This window comes from Ptychodera flava, chromosome 3 (assembly GCF_041260155.1).
Source record: "Ptychodera flava strain L36383 chromosome 3, AS_Pfla_20210202, whole genome shotgun sequence".
Lineage (NCBI taxonomy): Eukaryota > Metazoa > Hemichordata > Enteropneusta > Ptychoderidae > Ptychodera > Ptychodera flava.
Window position 1 is genome coordinate 42,323,073 of NC_091930.1, and position 25,523 is coordinate 42,348,595.

The following is a 25,523-nucleotide window of genomic DNA, read 5'->3' on the forward strand; positions in this document are numbered from 1 at the left end:
AAAATATACGATCTACATATTTTATGATTAATTACACCCTATCGCGTTAATATATTAAGCTCTTTATGTATTTTCCGCATTCCGATAAGCACTCTAATGAAACGAATATGACCTAAGGGGAATAAAAGAGACACACGTTAACCTGTAGGTATCATGTGATCACCTAGAGTTACCCTCACATTGTGCGTGTAAGTAGACGTGGTATCAGTCCGACATCTTAGTTGTTTTCGAGCGAACGCAGGGCGTCTCCACCTACGAAGAATATTCACATTTAATGTGACAAGCGACCTCAGAGACCTGAAAACTACTACATAGTGAGTACTTTACTTATTGTATAACAAGATTGTAAGTCTTCATTCTAACAGCGCTGTTAGCAAACGTTCCAAGGTAACTTAACCACGGTTTGCTCTACATTTATTGCCTTTTAAATTTCAGAATCAATCCAGATGGGAACAACGCGATGTCCTTTCACATAATGTTAATGTCATGATATCTTTTCTTCTAATAAGGGTAAAACAAAACTAGAGATGAAAATTTTGCCAATTTGGTGGAATCAATTTTTGCCGATAATACCATTCCGAGATCGTCCACAAGCATTTGAAAATAAATCGATCAAGCAAAGTAACCAAATTTACGAAAATGGCTGCTATTGTATTCTTTCCTGACTCAAGGGGGAGTCGAACTCTTATTTTTTGCTTACGGATCTTTATTTCTTTCTCTAAAACGTACAATAATCTCCAAGCTTGAAAGGTCTATCCAAAGGCCGTTATCTTCTGACTTCATCGATATTTCATAATGCTGTTCTTTTGGCGAACGATACTGATGTGATTAACGGTTTGGAAGCTATTGTCTTCAAGATGGAAGAGAATGCTAATTACCGTTCTAATCCATTTGATTGTACTGTAGTAACAATTTTTTGTTACAGCGAGCTCAAGGAAAACATTTCTGCTTTGTCGACCAACTGAATATCAGAATTGAATAAAATGGTTCTAATGAATGGGGAAGTGAAAGATTATATCTCTGTTGTTTTCTCTATGTTCACCCTACAGAAGGGTAACACTATTGTAAATCCATCGGCAATGAAATGAAAGTTAAGAACCTCTGCAATAAAATTATAAGTTATTAAGATTGAGTTGTTTGTATGCTCATTCGAGCTTAAGAACCATTGATTGCATCGAGGCCAAGCACAAATAGATTTTTTTTTTCTCAGACAAATAAAGTAATATTCCAAAGGTCTGACTGAATATACGCTACGCCTTCAAATAAACAATTGTCACTATTGTATCAACGACGATAGTGTTCAGGTAATATGAATCTATATGCTGAAATTTTAAACTTACAACAGAATCTTCCCAGGGAAGCATAATTCAGTCTGTTTCATAATCAATATATTTACCGATATCTCAAATTGAATTGGTCGTTGAATTGGCCCTATGCTAACTTCAAAGGGGAAATTAAATTTTCGATTTCAATAAATAAACAAAATAGCAAAATCTTCATCTCTTCCAAAAATTCCAAAATGAGTCTAGACATATGCAGAAGATCTGTAAAGAATTTTAAGAATTTTAGAATACAAACGTCTGTTCGCTAGGTGCATTCAACCGAACAGTCGGCCCAAACAAACCGAAAGTGATAATTGTTCATGAAACTACAAAAATGCCCTCTTAAATGACACTAACAGTTGCATTTTCTTGCAAATAGTTCTGCAAAATAGTCCGAATTTCAGGAATGTTATTGGGTATCATTGCTGTCTCGTTGAGCAGCAGTCGCCTATAGCTGTGGGTCCATGGCTGTGGTGTTTTCAGACGGGATTCCTGCCTTTTACGGGCTGGTTTTGACTTTTACGATTTTAACGCCGCCACCACACCTATGGGAAACTGCATAGACTAGCGTCCACGTTAGGCCCGACAGCACCCTTGTCGCAACTTTGTTCGATTATATTTCGAAAAGATTCCATCCAAATTACAAATTGCCAACAATCATCCACAACTTGGTTATTAGGGACTCACCACGACCAGAAATCCGCATAAACTTCACTGAAATATCACCTTTTTTATAGCTTTAACCGACATGACTACCCGGAGACGGCCATCTTGCTAGCGTAAAACTGTTGGTCGAGCGTCTCTGCAGAACGTCACTACAGTGACGTAGGTGGTGACCTCTCAACTTATAAACACAAACTGACAGATTATGGCCGGCATCCGCGCCCCATGATCACAGATCCTAGGACTGAACGTTTTTCCCCCAGTTAAAGTTTGATTTCAGAGATGTGAGACTAGCAATGTCCATAAGAGGAACGATGGTCATCGATATCACACGATGAATTACTCAGATTGGTTTTGAAGGCCAACTTCAGTTGTTATACGAAATTTTTATGGCGTTCATACATTTTTAGATTTTTTTTGGAGATAAAAGTCATAAAATGCAACTGAGTGAATCTAGATTTTTTAAAATTATTATTGAAATTAGAATATTGAACGGCATCAAAATGTCGGAAACCAAAATACTTTCAGGGCCCCCTAAAGGCCGAGGAAAACTTTCAGTCCCTCCCCCTCGACCGAAACTGGAATTTTCGAATCCCGCTGAATTCCTAAAGCCCCCCTATTATTTTCTTATGTATCTTTGAACTTCACCATGGAGCTGTATCAGTGAAACACATATTCTATAAAAATGTGAAATGTTGCGAATAAACTGGAGTTGCATGAAGGATAATTAAACTCTATCTTATGTTGACAAATTTAGGCCTTCCAAAATAAAACAAAAATTTGCATTCTCTGAGTGAATATGACAGAATTTAATGCCTGTAGGCCACCGCCCCTGACTACACAGCAGCGAGATGAATCGCTCCTGTTTTAGGTCCTGTCCTACCTCTCTTGGTTTTGTCTGTGTTAGAAAAGGTGACAAAGACAGCATATAATATGGCAGAGTTGTAACCACAGCTTTGTACTATGACATGATATGTACTATAACATTGATCTGTACAATATATAAACCATGTAGACACAAAATGCACATTGTTTGATTTAATGACCATGTTTTGTGTTTAATATTGGAACTACTTTTCACAAACTGCATTTTGTGTATTTTTAATATTTTGTGCATGAATTCATAACATGGCTTATATTCCAAATTTTGATAATGGCGCATGGTCAACTCAAAATGTGCAAATGTAAGCTTAAGGTATGACCTTTGTCCAAAGACAAGTTTGCAAAATATGACCCTTCTGTATTATTATTTCTGTAATTAGTCTTCGCAATAATTCAATTATAACTAAAATTTGCCTAAGTCCTGCTTGCATATATTGGAGATGTAAAATCCATCAAGGAGTGTGTTAAGAGATAAATGAAATATAAGCCGAAGGGTAGGCGTTCAAAAAACATTACTACGCAAAGACAGGGAGAATTATCGTACAGACAAGGCTTAGTTGTCAAATATATCAACATGAATCATTATGCAAATAACAAAGCTGAATGTTTGAACAGTGCATGCAAAGTCTATAAATAACACTAAGTTGATTCAAACAGTCACTTGAAAACTGTGATCATGAAACCATGGTGAAGTAAACATTAAGCAGCCACACTGTTCCCCATTTGATTATTATTATCATCAATGGAGACAGCTTGTTGTAGGATTGGCGATTCTATTTGTGCAACTTACCACTTCCAAAAAAAAACATATTACGCATAGTTACCGGTTTTGAGGCCATGTGTCAATGACATCAAAATCAAAAGAGAGTAAGCGGCTTTATTAAGAAGTAATATTCTACATATTGTAGTTCTGTATCAGTTTTAAGTTATTATTCGTCTTTTTTCAGGGACTGGAGTACAAAATGGTTAAATTTGTGACATGTATGATGGTATCCTTAACATTGATAGATCAGCCCTAGATTCTCTGATAGACGAGTTCCAGTAGTGCAGTATCGTTTAGTTTCAAGCCTTTTTCATCGGGGAGGGGTCGCCAGACTGAAGTCGCATAATTATTTCCCTTTCATTTTCCAAATTGCGTATTATTATTAGCCATGAATGACTATCAACTCTGGTTTTCCCGAATGCATCTTCCTTAACGGCATAAACCTATTCTTTAACCCGGCAGATTTTATACTGCACATCCATAAAATTTGATAGGGCACCCATAATCTGTGTTATTTCGATACGACTTTATTATTTAACAAAAGACATGTTGTCTTTGTAACAAGCGATATGCAAATTCCTTCCATTGTTCGCGCAAAACATATAATCAATATATATCAAAATTAATTACACCTTATCATGCCAAATATTTTAACTACAGCTTTACGTATTTTCAGTATACTGATTAGAACGTAATATATGGGACGTGGTCTGTCATGAAACCAAACAAAAATGACCCATGGGTCGTAAACGAGACAGACTCTAACAGGTATTTATTATGTGATCACCTTCAGTCATCCAAAGCTGTGCGTGTAACTAGGCGTGATATCAACCCCACATCATACTTGTTTTCCATCGAAGGCAGGACGTCTCGATGTCAAATCAACTTTCACATTTACCTGCAACAAGCCAGCCTCCTTAGCCAATAGGGACACGGTGAGTATTTTCCCCTTTTAACAGCATGTAAGTCTTTGATAATTTAGCGTTGTAAGCAAAAATTCCAAGGCAACATAAGCGCGGTTTGCTTTATTTGTAATTTCCGAATCCATCTACATGGAAACTACGCTATGGCCTTTCACAGAATGTTCATGTCATCAAATCTTTTTCTAATGACTGAAGGTAAAACAAAATTAAAAGCGAAAACGTGGCCAATCCGCTCGACTAAATATTGTTTGCCTAGAAAACACCTTGGAATCGCGCACAAGCATTAATGAAAAATGAACCAATTAAGTACATTACCCCGATTTAGCAAAATGTAAAATTGGACTAAATGAATCACGGGGCAGTTAAACTGATATGATATTTATGGTCATAAAATGTTCATGCAATAGCAGTTATCTACTGACTTCATCGCTGTTTCATAATGCTTTTCAGTTCGCGAAAGATACTGATGTGATTAACAGTTTAAAAGTTTAATTTGTTCTTGACATCAGAGATGACAAATAAGTATTCTGATCCTTTTGATGGTACATCAGTGTCAAGTTTTTGTTACATCGCATTCAAGGAAAACAAAACTTTATTGTCGACTAACTAAAGTCAGATTTGATTTAAATGACTCTGATGAATAGAGAAGTGAAAGAATATGTCTCTTGTTTTTCACCATATTCACCATGCAGAAGTTAAAATCTAATGTAAACCCATTGGCCAAGAAACGAAAGCACTTAGTCAATATCCTAAAATTCTAGTTTGACTTATTTCGATTGAGTTATTTGTATGATCATTTGAGCCTGAAAACCTTTGATTGCTTCGAGGCCAAGCACAAATAGATCTTTATTTTTTTATTCGAACAAATGAAGAACAGATTTAAAACGTGTGACTGAATATTCTGCTTCGCCCTCAAACAAGCAGTTGTCATTATGGTATCAACGACGACAGTGTTCACGTAATATGAACCTTAAAGCTGAAATTTTAAACTTACAACAAAGTCTTCCGAGGGAAGCATAAATCAGTCTGTTCCATAATCAAGATGAAAAATTGGAATCAGCGAAAACAACTTGCCATATATTTACCGATATCTCAAATCGAATTGGCTGTTGTATTGGCCCTATGCGAAATTCAAAGAGAAAATTAAATTTTCGATTTCAATAAATAAACAAAATAGCAAAATCTTCATCTATTCCAAATATTCCAAAATGAGTCTCGACATATGCAGAAGATCTGTAAAGTATTTTAAGAATTTTAGAATACAAACATCCGTTCGCTAGGTGCATGCAACCGACCCGTGGACCCAAGCAAACCGAAAGTGATGATTGTTTATGAAACTACAAAAATGCTTTCTTAAATGACACTAACAGTTGCATTTTCTTGCAAATAATCCGAATTTCAGGACTGTTGTTGGGTATCATTGCTGTCTCGTTGAGCAGCAGTCGCCTATAGCTGTGGGTCCATAGCTGTGGTGTTTTCAGACTGGATTCCTGCCTTTTACGGGCTGTTTTGACTTTTACGATTTTAACGCTGCCACCACAGCTATGGCAAACTGCATAGACTAGCGTCCACTTTAGGCCCGACAGCACTCTTGTCGCACCTTTGTTCGATTATATTTCGAAAATATTCCATCCAAATTACAAATTGCCAACAATCATCCACAACTTGGTTATTAGGGACTCACCACGACCAGTAATCCGCATAAACTTCACTGAAATATTACCCTTTTTCTAGCTTTAACCGACATGACTACCCGGAGACGGCCATTGATTTTAATTGCTTGACATTGATAGATCAGCCCGCATTCTCTGATAGACGGGTTCCCATAGTACAGTACCATTTAGATCCAAGCTTGAAAATCAGGAAGCGGTCGCCAGACTGGAGTCGCATAATTATTTCACTTTCATTTTCCGAATTTCGTATTATTATTGGCCATGAATAACCATCAACTCTAGTTTTCCCGAATGCACCTTCCTTCGCCGGTTAAACTTAGTCTTTAACCCTGCAGATTTTATACTGCACATCCATATAATTTGATGGGGCACCCAGAAACTGTGTTATTTCGGTACGACGTTATTATCGAACAAAAGACACGTTGTCTTTGTAACTAGCGATATGCAAATTCCTTCCATTGTTCGCGCAAAACATATAATCAATATATATCAAAATTAATTACACCTTATCATGTCAAATATTTTGACTACAGCTTTACGTATTTTCAGTATGCGGACAAACACTTAAATGGGACATGGTATGTCCTGAATAAAAGAAATATGACCCATGGGTCGTAAACTAGAAGGCTCTAACAAGTATTTATAATGTGATAACCTTCAGTCACCCAAGCTGAGCGTGTAACTAGGCGTGATATCAGCTCGATATCATACTGGCTTTCCATCGAAGGCAGGACGTCTCGATGTCAAATCAACTTTCACATTTACCTGCAACAAGCCAGCCTCCTTAGCCAACAGGGACAAGATGAGTATTTTCCCCTTTTAACAAGCATTTAGGGAGCATTCGGTTTTTTGTTTTTTGTTTTTTTTTTTTGGGGGGGGGGTCGGTGGAATTTGAGCGACAAGTGAAATGTAAAAAGCGACCCCCCTCCAAATCAAATTTCTAAAATTTGACACCCCTCAATTCATCAATTGTAAAATGTGAGCCCCAAATGAAAAAAAAAGCATCAGATTTGATTCATTAACCATTCGCACCCTGTGGCCCCGGCTGAAAAAGTTTCCTTGCATACTAGAGAATCAACATTTTTGGTGAAATTCCAAAATCAAATTTTTTGCACACACATGAACTTGTAATCGCTCTAGTCTAATCAAGTACACTAATATCAATAATCAAGAGTACATAAATACACAGATTTACCTAGTTTTATATTGGAAAAAAAATATTCATAGTTTCCTCATAGACAAGATAGTGAATCAACATTTCGGTGACATTCCAAAATCAAATTTCTTGCACAAACATCCACTTTTAACCACCCTAGTCTAATCAAGTACATTAATATCAATAATCAAGCGTACATAAATACACCGATTTAACTAGTTTTGTATTGGAAAAAAATTATTCATAGTTTCCTCTGACAAGATAGTGAATTAACAATTCGGTGAAATTCCAAAATCAAATTTCTTGCTCACACATGCACTGGTAATTACCCTAGTCTGATCAAGTACATTAATATCAATAATCAAGAGTCTATAAATACACAGATTTAGCTAGTTTTGTATTTTAAAGAAATTATCATAGCGTTCTCATAGATTATGTATGGAGGACCTGTGTATTTTCTATTTTGCCTGGGAGTTCTTGTGTGTTATCACTGTATACCTAGGGAGTCCAAGACGGGAACTTTCCAGAGAGTGTTTTACGTTGCATGCTGCACTGGAAGGTTTGAGTGTCAGCGTGTGCTTTTTAAGTCAGATATTTCTCTATTTTGAGTTTTACTCAAGTCAGCAGATATGTAAAGAAACCGGTGAGTGGCAGAGATCGAACTTTATGCGGATCGGACTGTTTATTTAAACCCTACGTCATCCTCTACTTAGTCGATCAAACAAACATTGCTCACCGTGCGTGCCATACATGCCGTATATGTGCAATACGCACTGCACACTGAGATGATAGTATCACCACAAGTTGAAAGCTGATCTTTCTGCAGCAAATTGTGTGTTAACTGCGAACTTTATTCCATTTATGAGTTCAGTCAGATGTCTGAGATTGTCATGAGAACATTATTTATGATTGTTCCACTGAACTTTTGTCGATGCGCGGAGTTAGCAGAGGAAGACTTCAATTAGTTCGGCATGTCCCCGCCGAAGAGCCGACCGGAAGTAAACAAAGATCTAAGATGGCTGCGCCCGTGGTAGCTGAACTGGACGCTGCTTAGCAGTGAATTGCGTGTGTTGTCGCCGACTTTCATGTGCGGACATTACACCGGACTTACAATTGTGCTCATCATCGAACATTAGTTAAAGTCGCGTGTGAACTATTTGTGTTTCCGAGCCGCGTGGTCAAGTCTGAGGTACCTCTGCGGTAACGTTAAGTTTTCCATAGAAATTGTTAAGCATTTAGAAAGGGTTTGAACAGAGTTTTTGTTCTGAAAGTGTGTTCGACTCCTGCCGTCGGGAGGTCGATCAGTACGGTTATTGTTACCATGGAGTAATATTTATAGTTTTGAAGTACGGTTTTACTATTTTTTATGTAGACCCCGATATTTGACACAATACAGTAATATACAGAAGTTGTTTGTTACATTATATGACTGTGTGTTAGTTCCTCATTTCATGCCCCATGCTCTGTAGCCCTGCGTACATGTCTGTGCACGTGTGTTCCCAGCATTATATGGCCTCTACCACAGCCCTGCAACGGTCTATGAAGAGAACTGAGGTCTCTGTGGCCTGGATCTGGACCGCAATGAAGAAACGGTCTTTTTGGCCGAAATTCTGCTCTATTGGGGCAAAATCCTTTCCCTGCCTACCTTTACCTCCTAACCAATCCCAGAAAAGATGCGATTAACTTCTCCTAACGTCCAAAACCGCTCATTTTCTGAAACATAACGTACTCGACAAGTTGTTTACCCATGGAGATCCCCATTTTGAATCTCGCTGCAGAGACCCCAGTTATCTCCACAGACCGTTGCAGGGCTGTGGTGGAGGCCGTATAACGCCAGGAACACACAGACCTGTACTCAGGGCTACATGCTCTGTTGCTGCTCTAGAGAGGTTAACACCAGTCTGGGACTTGTTGGCCCTGCTAGAGAAATACATTTGGCTGAGCTTCAGTCAGTTATTATTCTGCCGTCTCGAAACATCGGTTACACAAGCAACATTTCGGTGAAATTCCAAAGTCAATTTTTTTTCCATAACTCAATACAAACCTTTGTAAAATTAGACCCCTTTCAATCATTGATTGTAAAATTTGACCCCCCCTAAAAAGCAGTTTTGTAAAAGTCACCCCCTGATTTCCACCGACAACCCCCCTTCCTGTAAAAAAACGAATGCTCCCCTAAGTCTTTGATAATTTAGCGTTGTAAGCTAAAATTCCAAGGCAACATAAGCGCGGTTTGCTTTATATTTCTTGCAATTTGTTATTTCCGAATCCATCTACATGGAAACTACACTATGGCCTTTCACAGAATGTTCATGTCATCAAATATTTTTCTAATGACTGAAGGTAAAACAAAATTAAAAGCGAAAACGTGGCCAATCCGCTCGACTAAATATTGTTTGCCTAGAAAACACCTTGGAATCGCGCACAAGCATTAATGAAAAATGAACCAATTAAGTACATTACCCCGATTTTAGCAAAATGTGAAATTGAAGTAAATGAATCACGGGTCATGATCAGTTGAACTGATATGATATTTATGGTCATTAAATGTTCATGCAAAGCAGTTATCTACTGACTTCATCGCTGTTTCATAATGCCTTTCAGTTGGCGAAAGATACTGATGTGATTAACGGTTGAAAAGTTTATTGTGTTCTAGATATCAAAGATGACAAATAAGTATTCTGATCCTTTTGATGGTACATCAGTGTCAAGTTTTTGTTACATCGCATTCAAGGAAAACAAAACTTTATTGTCGACTAACAAATTGCCAGATTTGATTTAAATGACTCTGATGAATAGAGAAGTGAAAGAATATGTCTCTTGTTTTTACCATATTCACCATGCAGAAGTTAAAATCTAATGTAAACCCATTGGCAAAGAAATGAAAGCACTTAGTCTATAAACTAAAATTCTAGTTTGACTTATTTCGATTGAGTTATTTGTATGATCATTTGAGCCTGAAAACCTTTGATTGCTTCGAGGCCAAGCGCAAATAGATCTTTATTTTTTTTAGTCGGACAAATAAAGAATAGATTTCAAAAGTTTGACTGAATATTCCGCTTCGCCCTCAAACAAGCAGTTGTCATTATGGTATCAACGACGATAGTGTTCACGTAATATGAACCTTAAAGCTGAAATTTTAAACTAACAACAACGTCTTTTTGGCTGTTGTATTGGCCCTATGCGAAATTCAAAGAGAAAATTAAATTTTCGATTTCAATAAATAAACAAAATAGCAAAATCTTCTTCTACTCCAAATATTCCAAAATGAGTCTCGACATATGCAGAAGATCTGTAAAGTATTTTAAGAATTTTAGAATACAAACATCCGTTCGCTAGGTGCATGCAACCGACCCGTGGACCCAAGCAAACCGAAAGTGATAATTGTTTTTGAAACAACAAAAATGCCCTCTGAAATAACACGAACAGTTGCATTTTTTCTTGAAAATAGTGCTGTAAAATAATCCGAATTTCAGGACTGTTGTTGTGTATCATTGCTGTCTCGTTGAGCAGCAGTTGCATATTACATCAGCCATGACTTTGGAAGTAGCATAATCTCGCTAAAGTACTGATAGCTGTAACTTTTGGTTGTGGTGAACTGGCAAAAATGTATTGCATCTGAAAATCCTGTCTTGCATAACACTTCTTGTGATACAGTTGCATTGGTCTTCCATTCACTTCGGAATCCCGAAAAAAGATCCTACAAATCTCCTATGACTAATACAGCTCCTGATTACACAGCAAAATAGGAAGTTGGCCTTGTGCAGGCCCTGTTATACCCCTGTGGTACGAGTCTATTTCAGCAGAGGTCACTTACAAACACTGCTTTGCGGTGCCCCGTATACAGGTATGTTAGGAAACCTAAAATATCTTTGTGTACTTAAAGGCCCGATAGCTGTATCTTTTTCGCATTATTTTTGTGATTTTACTTCCAAACTAAAATAAGTTCATTGGAATGTACTCATTGAGGGGTGTTTATACAGGTAGAATAAACTGTCCACTGGGACTACATGTGCAATTTTGAGCAAGATAAATAATAAATGTTTGCCCAAACATAAAATGGCGCCCTCATGCAAATAAAGCAAAAACACTGTACGCCGTACATATATGCATTAGAATCTTCACAGAAACAACAGAGTAGTCCAATATAATGCATAGTGCTGAATGTTTTCCACTGGGACACCATATGCTATGTTTTCTTTGTAATATTACCAATTTTAAAAATGGCGGGAAATCAAAATAACGGTTAAAATTTAAATTTACTTGTCCAATTTTTCAGTGGTAAAAGACTATATCCTTTAAATCTGTAGAATTTAAAGAAAACCAGAGAAAAAAGAAAGCCTTTTTCAGGTCGACAAATTTCAAGAGTTACAGCTACAGGGGCTTTAACAAACTTGTAAAACACGGTAAGCATGTTCCTGTTTTTTCTTACAAAAAGGGAAACTTAAAACTTTGATGTCTCAAATGAAATAATTTTAATCAAATTTCTCACACGTGTGAAACTGGTCTCCATAGGCCTTAGACCAGCCTCCAAGTAAATAAATTTAATTTTTTGAATGTAAATGTCTCTCCATCGGGTGTATTCTCGAGCTTAAATCTATGATTTATAATCATTTGCCTTAGATGACAAAATGTGATTGGCAGCTTAGAGGTATTTGTCCTCTTGCCATACAGAAATATGCTTCATAATATTTCCAAATTATCTCTTGCTGCACAATTGACATGTTTTGCTGTAGTTAACCTGACTTAATTTATCATGTTGTTTGTGGGTTTTTATAGAATCACAAGTCGACGATTTGATTTCCATTGTACAGTTAACAAGAAAACGCAACGATTATGAATTTAAGATAAATTTCAGGCACATATTTCTGCGGTAGGAAAATGAACACGGTGACTCTTGTTTTTGTTTACTTCTTGATTATTGAAAGGAAAAGTTCCAGATTTTATTAGTTTTTTTTAGGAAAGCGTAAGCAAAATTTTCAATACTTCAGTTTTGAGGCGCATGCTGAATTTGGACGATACAGATATTGAAATCATGATGAAGGCTTAGTTGACAAATATATCAACACGAATCCCTATGCAAACAACAAAGCTGAATGTTTGAACAGTGCAAGCAAAGTCTATAGTACTAAGTTGACTCGAGCAGGTACGCGGAAACTGTGATCATGAAACCATGGTGGAGTTAACAGTAAGCAACCACACAGTTCCCTATTTGATTATTATTATCAGCAATAGAGATGACTTGTTGTAGGAGTGGCTATTCTATTTATGCAATTTACCACTGCCTGTAAAATACACTCTCATATTTTGCGCATCGTTACTGATTGTCATGTGTCAATGTCCCAAATGCCATATTATTTATAAGGCATGAGTGACCATCAATTCTAGTTTTCCAGAAATACATCTTCCTTCACCGGTAACCTTAATGTTTTACTTTGCAAATTTTATTTCACTTTACTGCACTTCACAAAATTTGGTTGGGAAAACATAAACTATGTCATGTACAAGGCGATATGCACATGTCAATTACTTGAATTGACACTTATGCTTGTGTATGTTCTATAATCTACATATGTCGCGATTAATTACACCCTATCTTGTCATATAGTCCAGCTTCACGTATTTTCGTTTTGCTGACACGCACTTCAATTGATCGCGGTCTGCCTTGAAACCAATCAAAAATGACCCAGGGTTAGCCTGTAGTTATCATGTGATCACCTACAGTTACCAATACGCTGTGCGTGTAACCAGGCGTGATATCAGTTCGACATCCGAATGGAAGTGGGCCTTGTACAAGTCCTGTAATACCCCGGTGGTACAAGTCTATTTCAGCAAGGGTTGCACACAGTTGTTGCCACAGCTCTGTACACAATATGCTCACAAATACCGCTGTGTACAGTGCCCTGTATACAGACACCTAAAATGTCTTTGTTAATTTTTTAAGGAAGCTCATAAAATTGAGATAAGTATTTACCACCAATAGGGTAGCGGTTCTTTCTTATATATATTAGACATAGTGAGCCCTTCGGGTCAGCTAAAAAAAAGAAAACGCTACAAAAAGCAGCGGATTCCCTAATTTTTGAAAGTAAATAACCCATTACATAAACACGTACTTCAGCAGTCTTGTTGAAACTAAGAGTCGGTCTTAAAGACAAAAGAAGAATGTGCGTCATATTTAATGCTGGGATCAAAAAATATATGACTCCGATTGATTCCAGTGCACAGAATTACGGCAGAAATATGGAATTTGCATGTTACCTCATAAAGTTCATTTCATCAACGACAGGTTCCAATTTTAGTTTCCGTTTTGGTGCCTAAACAAAGGGACTTGTGTATTCTTTCACTTCCCCTTTCTATACAGAAAACATCGTTGGCATTTTAAAATAGAATGCGCTGCACGGCCAGTACTTTTGACTTCAAGTTTTACAAAGTAATCTTTTCAGATCTACAACGTGTCTGGGCTCATGTCAAATATTTTCAAATTGGAGTTTACTGAGAAAAAGGTTCGAAAATCATTTTCATTTTCGTTTTCAATCATTTTCAACCATACATTTATCACTGAGATGGCGGCAAGTTTGATTTTCTAACATTAGTAAATTTTAGACAGTTCAGTCATCTTTCCGGTAACAAATTTGTAGGTTGATCCTTGACTTTCGTTTTTAATTTTGAAAGGGAATAGTTTTAAGTTTTCAAGGGGGAATTACTTAACTGGCATAGGCGCAGCGCGTTGAAACTTCAGCTCCGCAGAATTTCCTGGATGCTTTCCTTATTCAGAATAAAGTAATTAATCGATGGGGTTGATAAACACGTAATTGATTTGCAGTTCTCTACAGCTCTCTTTTCTTACTTCCTTTTTTCACTTTTCCCGGGATCAAGAAGTGCCTTTATGTAACTTACATCGACTGACAACTGTTCTAGATCCATAGCTGTCTCTGTGCCAGACTGTCAGATCATCCTAAGGCCAAGTAAACAGAGGCTCGGCATAGACACTGCCGTTTTATCAGAAAGTATCACAACGACAGGAAGAAGTGCCCTTTTTAGGCGTCAGCTATAACGAAAATCGTCTACAGTATGGGCACGGACGGATGTTTTGTCTGAAATGTATCAGTCTGAGTGGGACGGGATCATCACTGAAAATGTAAACATGGTCGGGTCAAAACCAATATCAAAAATCGCATATCCGAAATTAGGGGCTGTGGATCAAATTGTAATTATTCGATTTTTTCGCACGCATAAGACAGAACACGTCGCACCAGAGCAACTACTTCATGCGCAATATTGTTATTCAAAGCCGATTACACACAATGTATTTTCTTCCCAAACTAGAAAAATGCCGGGTAGCAAAGTGTATCCCGCATCTCGTGTAATTTTAAATTCGAATTCGTTCACAAATTCCAAGCATTTTTGTCAGTATTTCTTTAAAATGCTATATCTTTTTTTTCCGAAATTCGTAAAAAATGCATTGTGGACCTACTTTTCTATGTATATCTGCGATTGCCACATGGAAATATGGTTAGCCTAAAATGTCGAGGATTTCAAATAACATCTCAATTTATCGATGTCCACATGACCATATACGATGTTGAAAAGCAATCTGCAAAATTCAATCCAAAATCCTAATTTCTAATCGACTTTAGGCGTGGTCTATTGGAATTCCACTGACGTAAATGATGGGCACTTCGAAACAGCCAATCAGATTGAACCAAACAGTTATAAGGAGGCGACTGACATATCACTAATTTGACTCGGGCCAAAATCATACTTTCCTTTATCAATCCTTTCCCAATGAGGTCCTTAATTCCATTGATTTTTTCGGTAACTGTCAAATATGCTTTCTCCCGGCTCCAACAAAATAATAGTAGTGAAAGTTATAACTTAATCAACCGCTCCGAGACACTGTGCATATATTACATGTAAATTAAATTTTAATGCGACAAGTCTTCGTCGGAAAATTATAATTTATTGTAACATGGCAACAAGAGAATGCGTTCATATCGGCAAGCTTGTTGTGTTTTCGATCTTGTGTGGTGTCACTGGTTTTGACTACAAGTCTGACTCCAACCAGACAATGTTTCAACTTTCGTAGAGTTGATTTTTTGGTTGTCAGCTGATATTACCGCTTAGCAGAGGATTATAACAGAGTGTTGGCCACCCAATATAGGTAGCAACGGTTCAACGTAAACCGGGAGCAGCAGTAGGCGCTCAAGGTGTAAAACCAAGCAGTCCTGATGTTGAATATCATGACCGGCATGATATTTCAAGATAGGACAACGTCCTGTGGCCGAACAAAAGTATTTAAATTAATCTTCTGTAATATATACCATTTATTGATTCCCTCGTCACGGTAGCAAGGTATGCAAGGAGTACGTACTGGGACTATAGCAGAGTGATAGACCTTGGTGCGTTGATCAACTTCGTTAGAAAGTTCGCCAACGATGATCAATAGTTTGCTAGAGTCCTTCTCTTGATTACGACGTCGATGGTAACTGGATTTTCGCGTCATGACAGCGACAAAAGTATTCAGATCGTACGCAGATGAAAATTTGTCGGTCTATCTCAAGCTGTGTATTTCGTCATTTCATTTCTAGACACCGTAGATTTTTCCTGTGTAGTACGAGTTCCTCGGTGTACCAAGGTGCTCGGACTTAATTGATTATAACTTTAGTAGTAACAGGAACAACATCGCATGGAAAAATTCTGATAATATTTCAGGATTGATGTCTTACGGGTAAGCAGAGAATTTAGCTGCCAGCTTGTCTTGAATATCATTGATATGTCTTCCATTGGTTCCGACGAGAAGTAGTGACTTTGAAGTTCGGTGGACGCTGTACTTTCATGCTGAAATGGACAAGGCTGTGATCGGAGATAAGAGAATTGTCGATCCTCAAAGGATGTAAAAACTGGTCAGCTGATCTTGTTATAAGTAAGTTGAGAGTGTGTCCTTTGATATTTGTTGAACCATGCACATGCTGAAGTTAAAATCGCTGGCGATGACAAGATGACCTGGTAAAGTTACGGCGCTTTCAAGAAGAGGTGAAAATTCGGAGATAAATTGATTTATAGTTGCGGTATTCTTTGATGACTTTGGTGGACGATAGATAGTAATAACGCTCAGGAGTTGATTGGATGAACGGAGAGTTGTGATTAATGATTCAAATGACTGGTATGCACAGGACTGCTTTTCAACAACTTGAAGATTAGATCGAGTTACAACAGCCACACTACCACACACCACCACTTGTTTAATAGGGGTATTACTCACTTTGCTTGATGCCTGGATAAAAGAGAGCAAGAAGACAAATGAAATCCAAAGTCAGCGAGATTAACAGCTAATACCAAAGTGCAGGGCATCACTCAATGTGTGGAGAGAACACTGTTATGTAGGTTTACAATTTATGCGTTAATGTCAAAATTTGCAAGTTTTTGATTCTCTTTGGTGATCACCCATCATTTCATGTCCCCAGTCACAACTGTCATGTTGTATATTAGTACCACTCAAGCTGGAAAGCAATGGTCTTTTTTTCTGTTGCTCACCAATGCACAAAATTCTGGACAAACATAAAGTGCGATTAATCTACAGGTAACCGAGACATTCTAGCTATTTGCTGAATGCAAGTAATTGACATGATCGTCGTTTATTCTCTCTGCCTTGAAAGTTAACTTCAATTTGTTTCTAAGCTTTTTCTGTTGTGTTTCATGTGCTTTGTTGAGCAAGGTTAAATTCACGACCTGGATGTAAGAAGACACACAAAACTTCTTCCGAATAAAAAATATCCGTCAAGGCTAATAGGTAGATTACGCTCATGGCGCGTATTCCGTCCCGTCTTCTTTAAGTACTACTGAAATGGATTTCAACACGCAAGAAGAGTATGACTATTTGATTTATCACATAATGCTGTGCATCCAGCATTCTTTGTCAGATATTCGCTCGATAACTAATCCGTGCAATACGTCTAACCTGCAATGAATAGGAATATATCTCATGACGATGTAAAACCCTGCGCTCTTATATGACAAATGCATTTTCTTCTTCTTCAAAAGAGTTATCGTCCAGTGTACACTGTCTAGAAGGTCTCCATTTAGCCGAGTAGCCGAGGCTAACCCAAATCAGAAGAAAACGTATGCCCATTCCCTTTCAGTCGCTTTGCATGCTGTCATGTACCTCGCTACAGTCACTATTGTACATTATGTGGATCCCATTTATCAATGAAATTCACTCGCCTATGGAGTGAGGAAATGGATGAACAAGTTAGACGTAGATTTGATGTAGGATATGAGAACGAGTCAAGGTTTTTCTCTCTCCCGATGCAATGGACAACGACTTGATGGTAAAAAAGAAAGAATTTCAAAGCGATACCTTAAGAAGACAACAGAGTCGTCCAGGTCGGCATTCCAAAGGAGTGTGAAAATGGATGGCAGTTCTGTTGAGAAACGTTTTACAAATATAGCTACTTCTTAATTCCTTTGAATGAAGGCAGATTGTCATCTCTTCAGTTCCTTCCAATATACTGTGTTTACACATAGTTTTAATTCTTTCTGACGTGTGACTCATCTCTGACCGATCAAAGTCAAAGACACTTCTTACTTTCCCGCCAAAACCTGCTATATCACAGCCTGAATGGGCATATACTTTAGTATATGTTTATGTACAGTATAGTGTATGTGTATGCGTATACTCAGAGCGAATCGCTCACCACTGGATCTGGTCGTCATTTATCCACCCACTAATACATTATGTTATTGTAGCAGTAGTTCATCGTAGCTGTAGCAATAAAGTTTGAAGAAACAGAACAGTCGCCTCTGTCTCTATCTCTTGAACTCAAAAGATCCTGCTTCATATACGATCCCACACAACTTGTACGTGCAGTAAATTTGCGGCATATTTGCAAATTAAGATATGGCCACTTAAACGAAGAGTACGAGGCTAAGATTTGGCAATTTCAGTTATCACTAGTAACAGCAAAGCATTTTTACAAGCTAATAATTAAATTCAGTTATGACTTTCCGACACTTCTAAGCATGTCTACAGACAATAAGTACTATCATTAGTTCATATTAAATGGAGACCAATCCCCAAAGACGCTTAAATATACATCATATGCCGAGACGTTTTTGTCTATCTCGTCTCTGATAAAAGAAAATCAGTAATTGCGATTATTTTACCTCTAGGCTGCTCATGGATTGCATGATATAAACAAGATATCAACCCTATTTTCATCAAGAAATCAGAAGTTAGTTCTGTTGATTTTTTATTGAACAAGTACGATATATTGGGGTCATTTTATAGTTTTGTTTTGCCATTAACACAAGATAGCGTATGTGATTTGACATAACACACTTAATCCCTTTAAACACTTCAGGAGAATGGCACTGAGCAAGGAGAAGAGCAAGGTGCCAGGAGCTTTGTTCATATTTGATACGTGGGACAAAAATAAGTATGGATTACCAGCCTTTCACAGATACTTAATGAAGACACTTGGCAAGAAAAAAGGAAAATCTCTTCAACTTTATTCTACGGTGCTGTCCGATGAGATCAGTGAGAGTCATAAGCGGGATGCAGAAAAATTAGGGGTAACATTACTAATTGCTAAAAGGAGAAAAAGAATAATTCGCCAAGATGATCCCGCCCGACTTACGTGGCTTCATCACTTTGAAAGTTATTACCCTGAATTTCAAAAACTAAATGAAATTCAATACATAATCGGTTATGCACCGAAGACGGGTGATGCAGCCGCAGATATCAGAGATGGGGCTTTTCCTTCCGCACAGTTAGTTCTAATTAATCACGCGAGTCCTGAAAATGACTGTGCGTTAGTACATCGGGAGAATTTGGGAGAGTTTGAGCAAAGAATGCTGAAAATGGCCACCGAAGCAGATCTTATCTTCTCCATGGGACCAAAGCATTATGGGTTTTTCCAAAACCAGTATAGAGTTAGTATCGGCAAGAAGGATCTACAAGGTACTCCTCATGAAGAAATACTACCAGTGCCTTCAAAGTCATTCTTTAGGACTAAAGTAAAGTTAGCGAAGAATGCAACAAACAATCAAGTTATATTGACGTATGGTACGTTTGATGATGACAATTTAGTGCAAGGTTTAGAAGGCCTTGCGTCAGCAGTCGGATCAACGGCCAGATTAAAACATGAAACTTACAGTTGCCTCGCCAACTGGGATATTCATGGGGTTAACAAGGATTTTCAAGAAGCAATAAATACGCTACTGCACACCAAGCTGTCTGGCAAGCCTGTGCCATTTCGGTTGTTTGGAGACTTGACAATGGAAAAACTGGCCACTAAGCAGTGTCAAAGTCACGTCTGCCTTCCGATTCCAGTCTATGGGGAATACAGTTTTGATGGCTTGGAAGCGCTGGCTCTTGGAGTGCCTCTGCTTATTGCAGAATATACACACCTTGCTAGTTTTATCAAGAAGTATCTTCCACATTATGAAAAGCATTGTGTTGTAAGAAGTAGTGAAGAATATCCGCAGATGATTGGACATATACTTAAGAAAACCGAGACATCATTTGAGATAGCCGGTGCACAGAAGAGAGCATTTAAGGAAAGTAAAGAGATATCCAAAAGTTACAAGCGTTTTGCTGCAATGCTTGCTAAAGATATAGACAGCAACGCTAATGATAGTGGCACTTTGTCCCCTCAGAGTAGAAATTACGCTGCGACAGGTGAAGAAAAACGATCAAAAAGTCAAGCACCAGTTCCTAGTGAACATGAGTCACTGGATGAAGAAAGTTCTCAAAACATTAAAAGGGAAGACACCCACGAAAGTGAGAGTGAAGACCATTATCCACGATTTGGCAATGGCACTAGGGAGTCCTCGATACATAGGAGAAAAATAGGGAGTGACGGTGAGACAATATGATTTTTTTATTCTCAGCGATTGATGCTGGGGTCTTTGCTAGGTGACAAGATAATAAATACAAAATGCAATTCCATATAGAAAGATGCTGAACTGTACCCCTGGGTCGCAATGTCCTTCCATATCAATTTCCAATACAATGCTCTCGATGTAATGGACAACATCACCGTAATATTTTTTATGAAATATGTGCAGCAGAATACGTGGCCATTGTGAAAACAATGACTGGCCTGGATATCTGAATAACATCATGCAGGGCCAATAGGGACTAGCCATCTTTACCATAAACTTAGTGATATGATAGGTCGATCACTCTCGACATTTTCATATTTTATTGAGGCTATCACAAGGTCAGACATAAATAGAATTGTGTTAGAAAACTGAAAACTACATCTTCAGCCAATAAACGAAAATACTTAACAAACCAATGGGGGGCTTTACGAACACATTTTGAGGCTGCTGCAGGTGCTGAAAAGACAAATCATATTTAGATAATCGATTTCTAAACTGCCATCTATTGTCTATCAGGTAGGGAAACACAGCATGCTTTCCGTGGAAATTAAATTTAATGAAACTATCATTAACAGAACATTCGTCAGTAAGTAATAGGACTCTTACGTACGGTTTACAACAAAGACTACAAATACATGGGCCGATTCATTATATGCATTCCCGAAATCAACTGCGTCATAAAAGAAAACGAATATATGAATAAATTTCAGACAATATGCGGTCTTTTTCAGCATCATAAGTGCATTATGTACCAAACATTTTGTCAAACGTTTGTTTTAATTTCTTCGAATAAGTTGAAAAACCTAATTCAGTTTCCTCTGATATACACAATAGAAATCATAGTAAAGATTAAACTCAACGAAGACGATTTCAACAGAGAAATGAAAAGACTGGAAGAGCAAACACAGCAGAGTATTGATGAAACAATGCAAGGACAAGGGAAAAAGTCCGAAGATGAAAGGCAGGCGTTAGAGGAACAAAAGAGAAAAATACCAAGTATCCTTGAACAAATCAAGAAAGCCTACAGAGAAAGGGTATCCATCATATTAAAGCGGGAGGACAGTAAGCAGTTTTTGGAGTTTCTCTCGAAGCATTGTAACAATAACCATGCAATATTAAAGGAAATAGGGGAAGGGTGTTTGGCTTTGTTCTTGAAATTCCGCTTTCTTCAGAATCTAAGTAAGTTCCGAGGAAGCTGCCTGACTGGAAGATTTACCAAACCCTTGGAACAGTTCCTGATAACTAAAGAGATGAGGTTAGCTGCTAAGCATGCAGAGATAGACCTGAAACTTGTCCCTGTCTATGATGCTGACGTTTTTCACAAGATTTCAGATTTCTTCATTGAAAGTAAGTTCCAAATTACAAATACACTGAATATTAAAAACACCCGATGAACGAGCTATAATAGTATTTGTTGTAATTTCCACAGTGACAGTTGGGCTTTTGAAGTGTTCATATTGTTTCTCAATCAATAGCCTGTCATATGTCTATTTAGTTACGACAATTCCAAGTTAATATAGTATTAGAAAACTGCATATTTCTACATTTACTTGCAGAGAGCAATACTATGTCCTCACAAACATTACCTCCTTAGTATTGCTCATCAGTGAAAAGACTTGCTGGTAATGGCATTTGAATTAAAGTGAAGTCCCGGTATTCAACATTCCAGCTCCAATACTTTTTTGATTTGGACCATTAAAATGCTAAACGATATTTTGATAAACTCGGTAATTCTAATTTTGAGGTTGTTGGCGCAATATTTACAGAACGGTGTGTGTAGGAATAATGTGAGAAAATGGTACCATTACGGTGTTTTCACAATTTAAAAAAATATACTGATTAATTAATATTTTTAAATCTCACGCTAATGAAATGTTAAGCTACCCGTTAGAATAAACAATTATAGCAATGGTATTGTTAATTCAGAGTGATAGACCCTGCATGCACATGTGCTGGTCCTTAAATACCTTGATATCTTAAATAATATTCTATATTATTTAACACAAGGAGATGGTGGCTCTGACGTCACTGAAGAAAGTACTAGTTCGGGTGACGATGATGTTGACACTGACCGGCTTGAATTACCAAATGCGGAGAAGAGATTCCAAGTAAGTAATTATCTTATGCTGTTTATGATACGTCTCGGAATGATGAATGAAAGTTGAAAATGACAAAATTAAACCACTCAATGTTGGCTCGATAATTTCTTATTGTGTTTTACTATCCCTGTGTATCTCTCTGTCAGGAGGCTGCATCAAGCATGACAACGGATCAACTTCAAGTACAATTACATTTAGCGGGTAGGACAGGATCTCGTAGATATTCTAATGATTCTCATCGTGGATAGATAAACAATGAGCGCACCCGGGAGGATGCCCGCCACATCACAGTCATCACTGACTCTTGTGATGCAGCCTGCATCCTCATTCGTGGCAATATGACGAGACAAAGCAGTGATGATGTACGATGACCTATTAATCATACGCTCATTACTGAAATTTTAAAGCTTCATTAATAATTCAAATTAGTTGTGAATAATCATGATGTGGTTTCTCTGGCAACATTTTGATTTCATCATCAGTGGATCTGTCAGAATTACTTGTTGGTTGGTTTCCCTTCCCCTACATTTTCAGATCAACCCTTTTGCTGTGATATAATTGAGTTTCCCCATGATCAGTTTTATTGCTGGAAAGTCAATACCCCATCGGTAAATTGTCAGGGTATGAGGCTCGTAGTATTTTTGATATGTTTGACGACTTCAAAGAAAGCACGCAACAAGATAATCGTCAAGATCGGTAGCCTTCGCTACGACCCGTGACATATAATATCCTTTGACTAACTTTTCTATGTATAACTCGAATTTTACAGAGACAGAGGAATTACAAACAAATCCACGACTATCGTCAATGGAAATATCAATATTACAGAGAGAACGAGATGACGCTATCTTAGAAAAGTGTCTGATTGAAAATAAGTATAGGCAGTTGCAGATTGAAAATAAAAGTAACAGTAAAAAGCTTATTGAAATGAAAAATAAATTGAATGAATGCCAAAAAAAATATGAAAAATTAGAGTCAGAGCTTAATCGGGATAAACGCTATACTGGCAAATCTCAGGAGCAACATTTAGAACCAGATGACAAGGATAACAATAGACCGGAGTCAGAAACTAAGCAAAGTGAAATTCAGCCCCAAACATTAAAGTGGGAAAAGAAAAGTGTTATTGAAGAACAATTGCAGATAGTTCAAAGAGGAAAAACACTCCATTGGGGTATTCCGTTAGGGCAAGATAATGAAATTTCTGTACAACGAAATCAAATAGGGCTGTTAGGGGTTTCGGCTGCGCCAACAGGTGGAACAAATAATACGGTTTCTGGAGAAATGATGCAAGTGCGTGGGACAAGGTTGTCAAACACGGGGGACAATGATGTCCATGAAAACGAAAGTCGAGCAAGTGAGTGCTAAAACCTTAGCATTGCTTCCAAATTAAAAGTTTGATAACGAGTGATTATTTTGATTGCATTACAAAAGCCATGCACGATAACAGGATAATACTTACTGTGCATGCGCATGTACATTTAAGATTCCGGGCCAAACAAATCATTTCTCCTCACAATCTGTGCTTGTAACTTAATTATTACTAATTGCTTTATGATTACTTGCTGTTTACATAACGAACATGTGACAATAATTTCAAAAACTTTTGCAACTCCTTTCGACTTTCCCAAGAACAAACGCTACGTTGTTCCCGGTCGAAACTTTCGGAATCAAAAACTGCACAAATTTTTAGTGTATTTTTCCTACATTACTTTTAATTTCTGCGACGTTCCAATTCTTCAGCTAGTTTGACCATAATACAAACACGAGAGATAAAAATATAGATAAATGTTAAAGTTCATTATGTTGATGTTTGGAATAAGTTAAGACTGGGAGAATATAGTGTTTGTAGGCCTACAGAAGGTAAACCGATTCTTTTTGAAATTATTCAAATTACTATTAAATGATCCTTCTGTAAACTATGATTACAAAAATTAAGTGAATACAAACTTATACCCAAAAATATCTAACAAATGTTGTTTGTCTCACGGAAATCAGTTAATTCCTTTAATGCTTATAATCATCAGAATATACTACTTTTCAGTTAATGGTCTGTTCTACAGCATAATTACTCTCTGCATGCGTGCAAGAATTGTTATTAAACTTGGACACGATATTTATATACCTAAATATTTGGTCTCATATTTTGTGTTAAATTCATAAAAGTGCTAGACATGTCTTTTCATGCGACAGAGTTTTGATAAAAATTTGTTATAATCATTACAATAAAGCACTTTAATCGTTATCTCAGCCCAACAGCTTGTAACGCCATTGCATCCATCCAAAGAACAGTCACGATATCGAAAAAACGGTTGGAAAGTAATGGAGCAATCAATGAGTGAAGATCTTGACAACGATTGTACATCAAATAGATATTCAACACCATATTCAACTGCATATTACACCATCAAGAAAAAAATGCTTACAGCCTCACAAAAAGGTTCACTTTTGCTGTTTATTTACATTCCGTAAACTTCTATATTATATGTATGTATGTATGTATGTATGTATGTATGTATGTATGTATGTATGTATGTATGTACACTACGGCCCAAAGGCGCCCCGTTTTGTACGGTAATAGCATCCCGAATTTTCGCCACACATGCGTGGAGTGCGCGTTCAGAGAGTCAATTTCACATCCCGCGTCATGTTCAAAATTTCGCCGTATTTCCTTGCTGCACATCTAAATATTAATGAAAGAGCAACAGGTCCTATTTCCCGTATATGCTGCCCTTACAATTATAATATTTTGGGGAGAATTTCACAAGGGAATTCCAAAAATACGTAAGCGATAACAGACATATGCAAAATCAAGTAAAAACACAGTCAACAGCAAAACGATCTTCAACTCGTCATTTCATAAAAATAAGAGGGAAACTCAAAAAAATAAAACCATAGAGTTTTAGTTACCCTTCATGATATGTGTCATACCAAATATTATAAAAAATAACAGCGAAATGAAAAAGTTAAACCAACGGTTTTTTTCAGATGTATTTTTCATTTTACGATGTGTCTAATCTGCTCGATTTCCCATAGAAAACAATGGCGTTTAACGTACTGAACAGACCGTACAACTATCGCTCGTTCAAATTTCTCAATTCTGAACCAATATTAGTGAAAAGTGGCACGGTGTTTCCTTGATATATATACAAAATTGCTGTCG

The 25,523-nt window shown here is 37.3% G+C and overlaps 1 protein-coding gene across 1 annotated transcript in view; it reads left to right on the forward strand.

Moving 5' to 3' along the window:
- The first annotated feature begins 4,429 nt into the window (after positions 1–4,429).
- Positions 4,430–25,523, forward strand: part of LOC139129311 (uncharacterized) — a 23,788-nt gene continuing 2,694 nt past the window's right edge. The window contains exons 1-7 of the mRNA XM_070694948.1: positions 4,430–4,565; positions 18,740–20,241; positions 21,099–21,611; positions 22,272–22,372; positions 22,510–22,564; positions 23,133–23,717; positions 24,612–24,800. Coding sequence (XP_070551049.1) covers positions 18,744–20,241; positions 21,099–21,611; positions 22,272–22,372; positions 22,510–22,564; positions 23,133–23,717; positions 24,612–24,800 — 2,941 coding nt within the window. The 5' untranslated portion in view covers positions 4,430–4,565; positions 18,740–18,743. The remainder of the gene's footprint in view (positions 4,566–18,739; positions 20,242–21,098; positions 21,612–22,271; positions 22,373–22,509; positions 22,565–23,132; positions 23,718–24,611; positions 24,801–25,523) is intronic.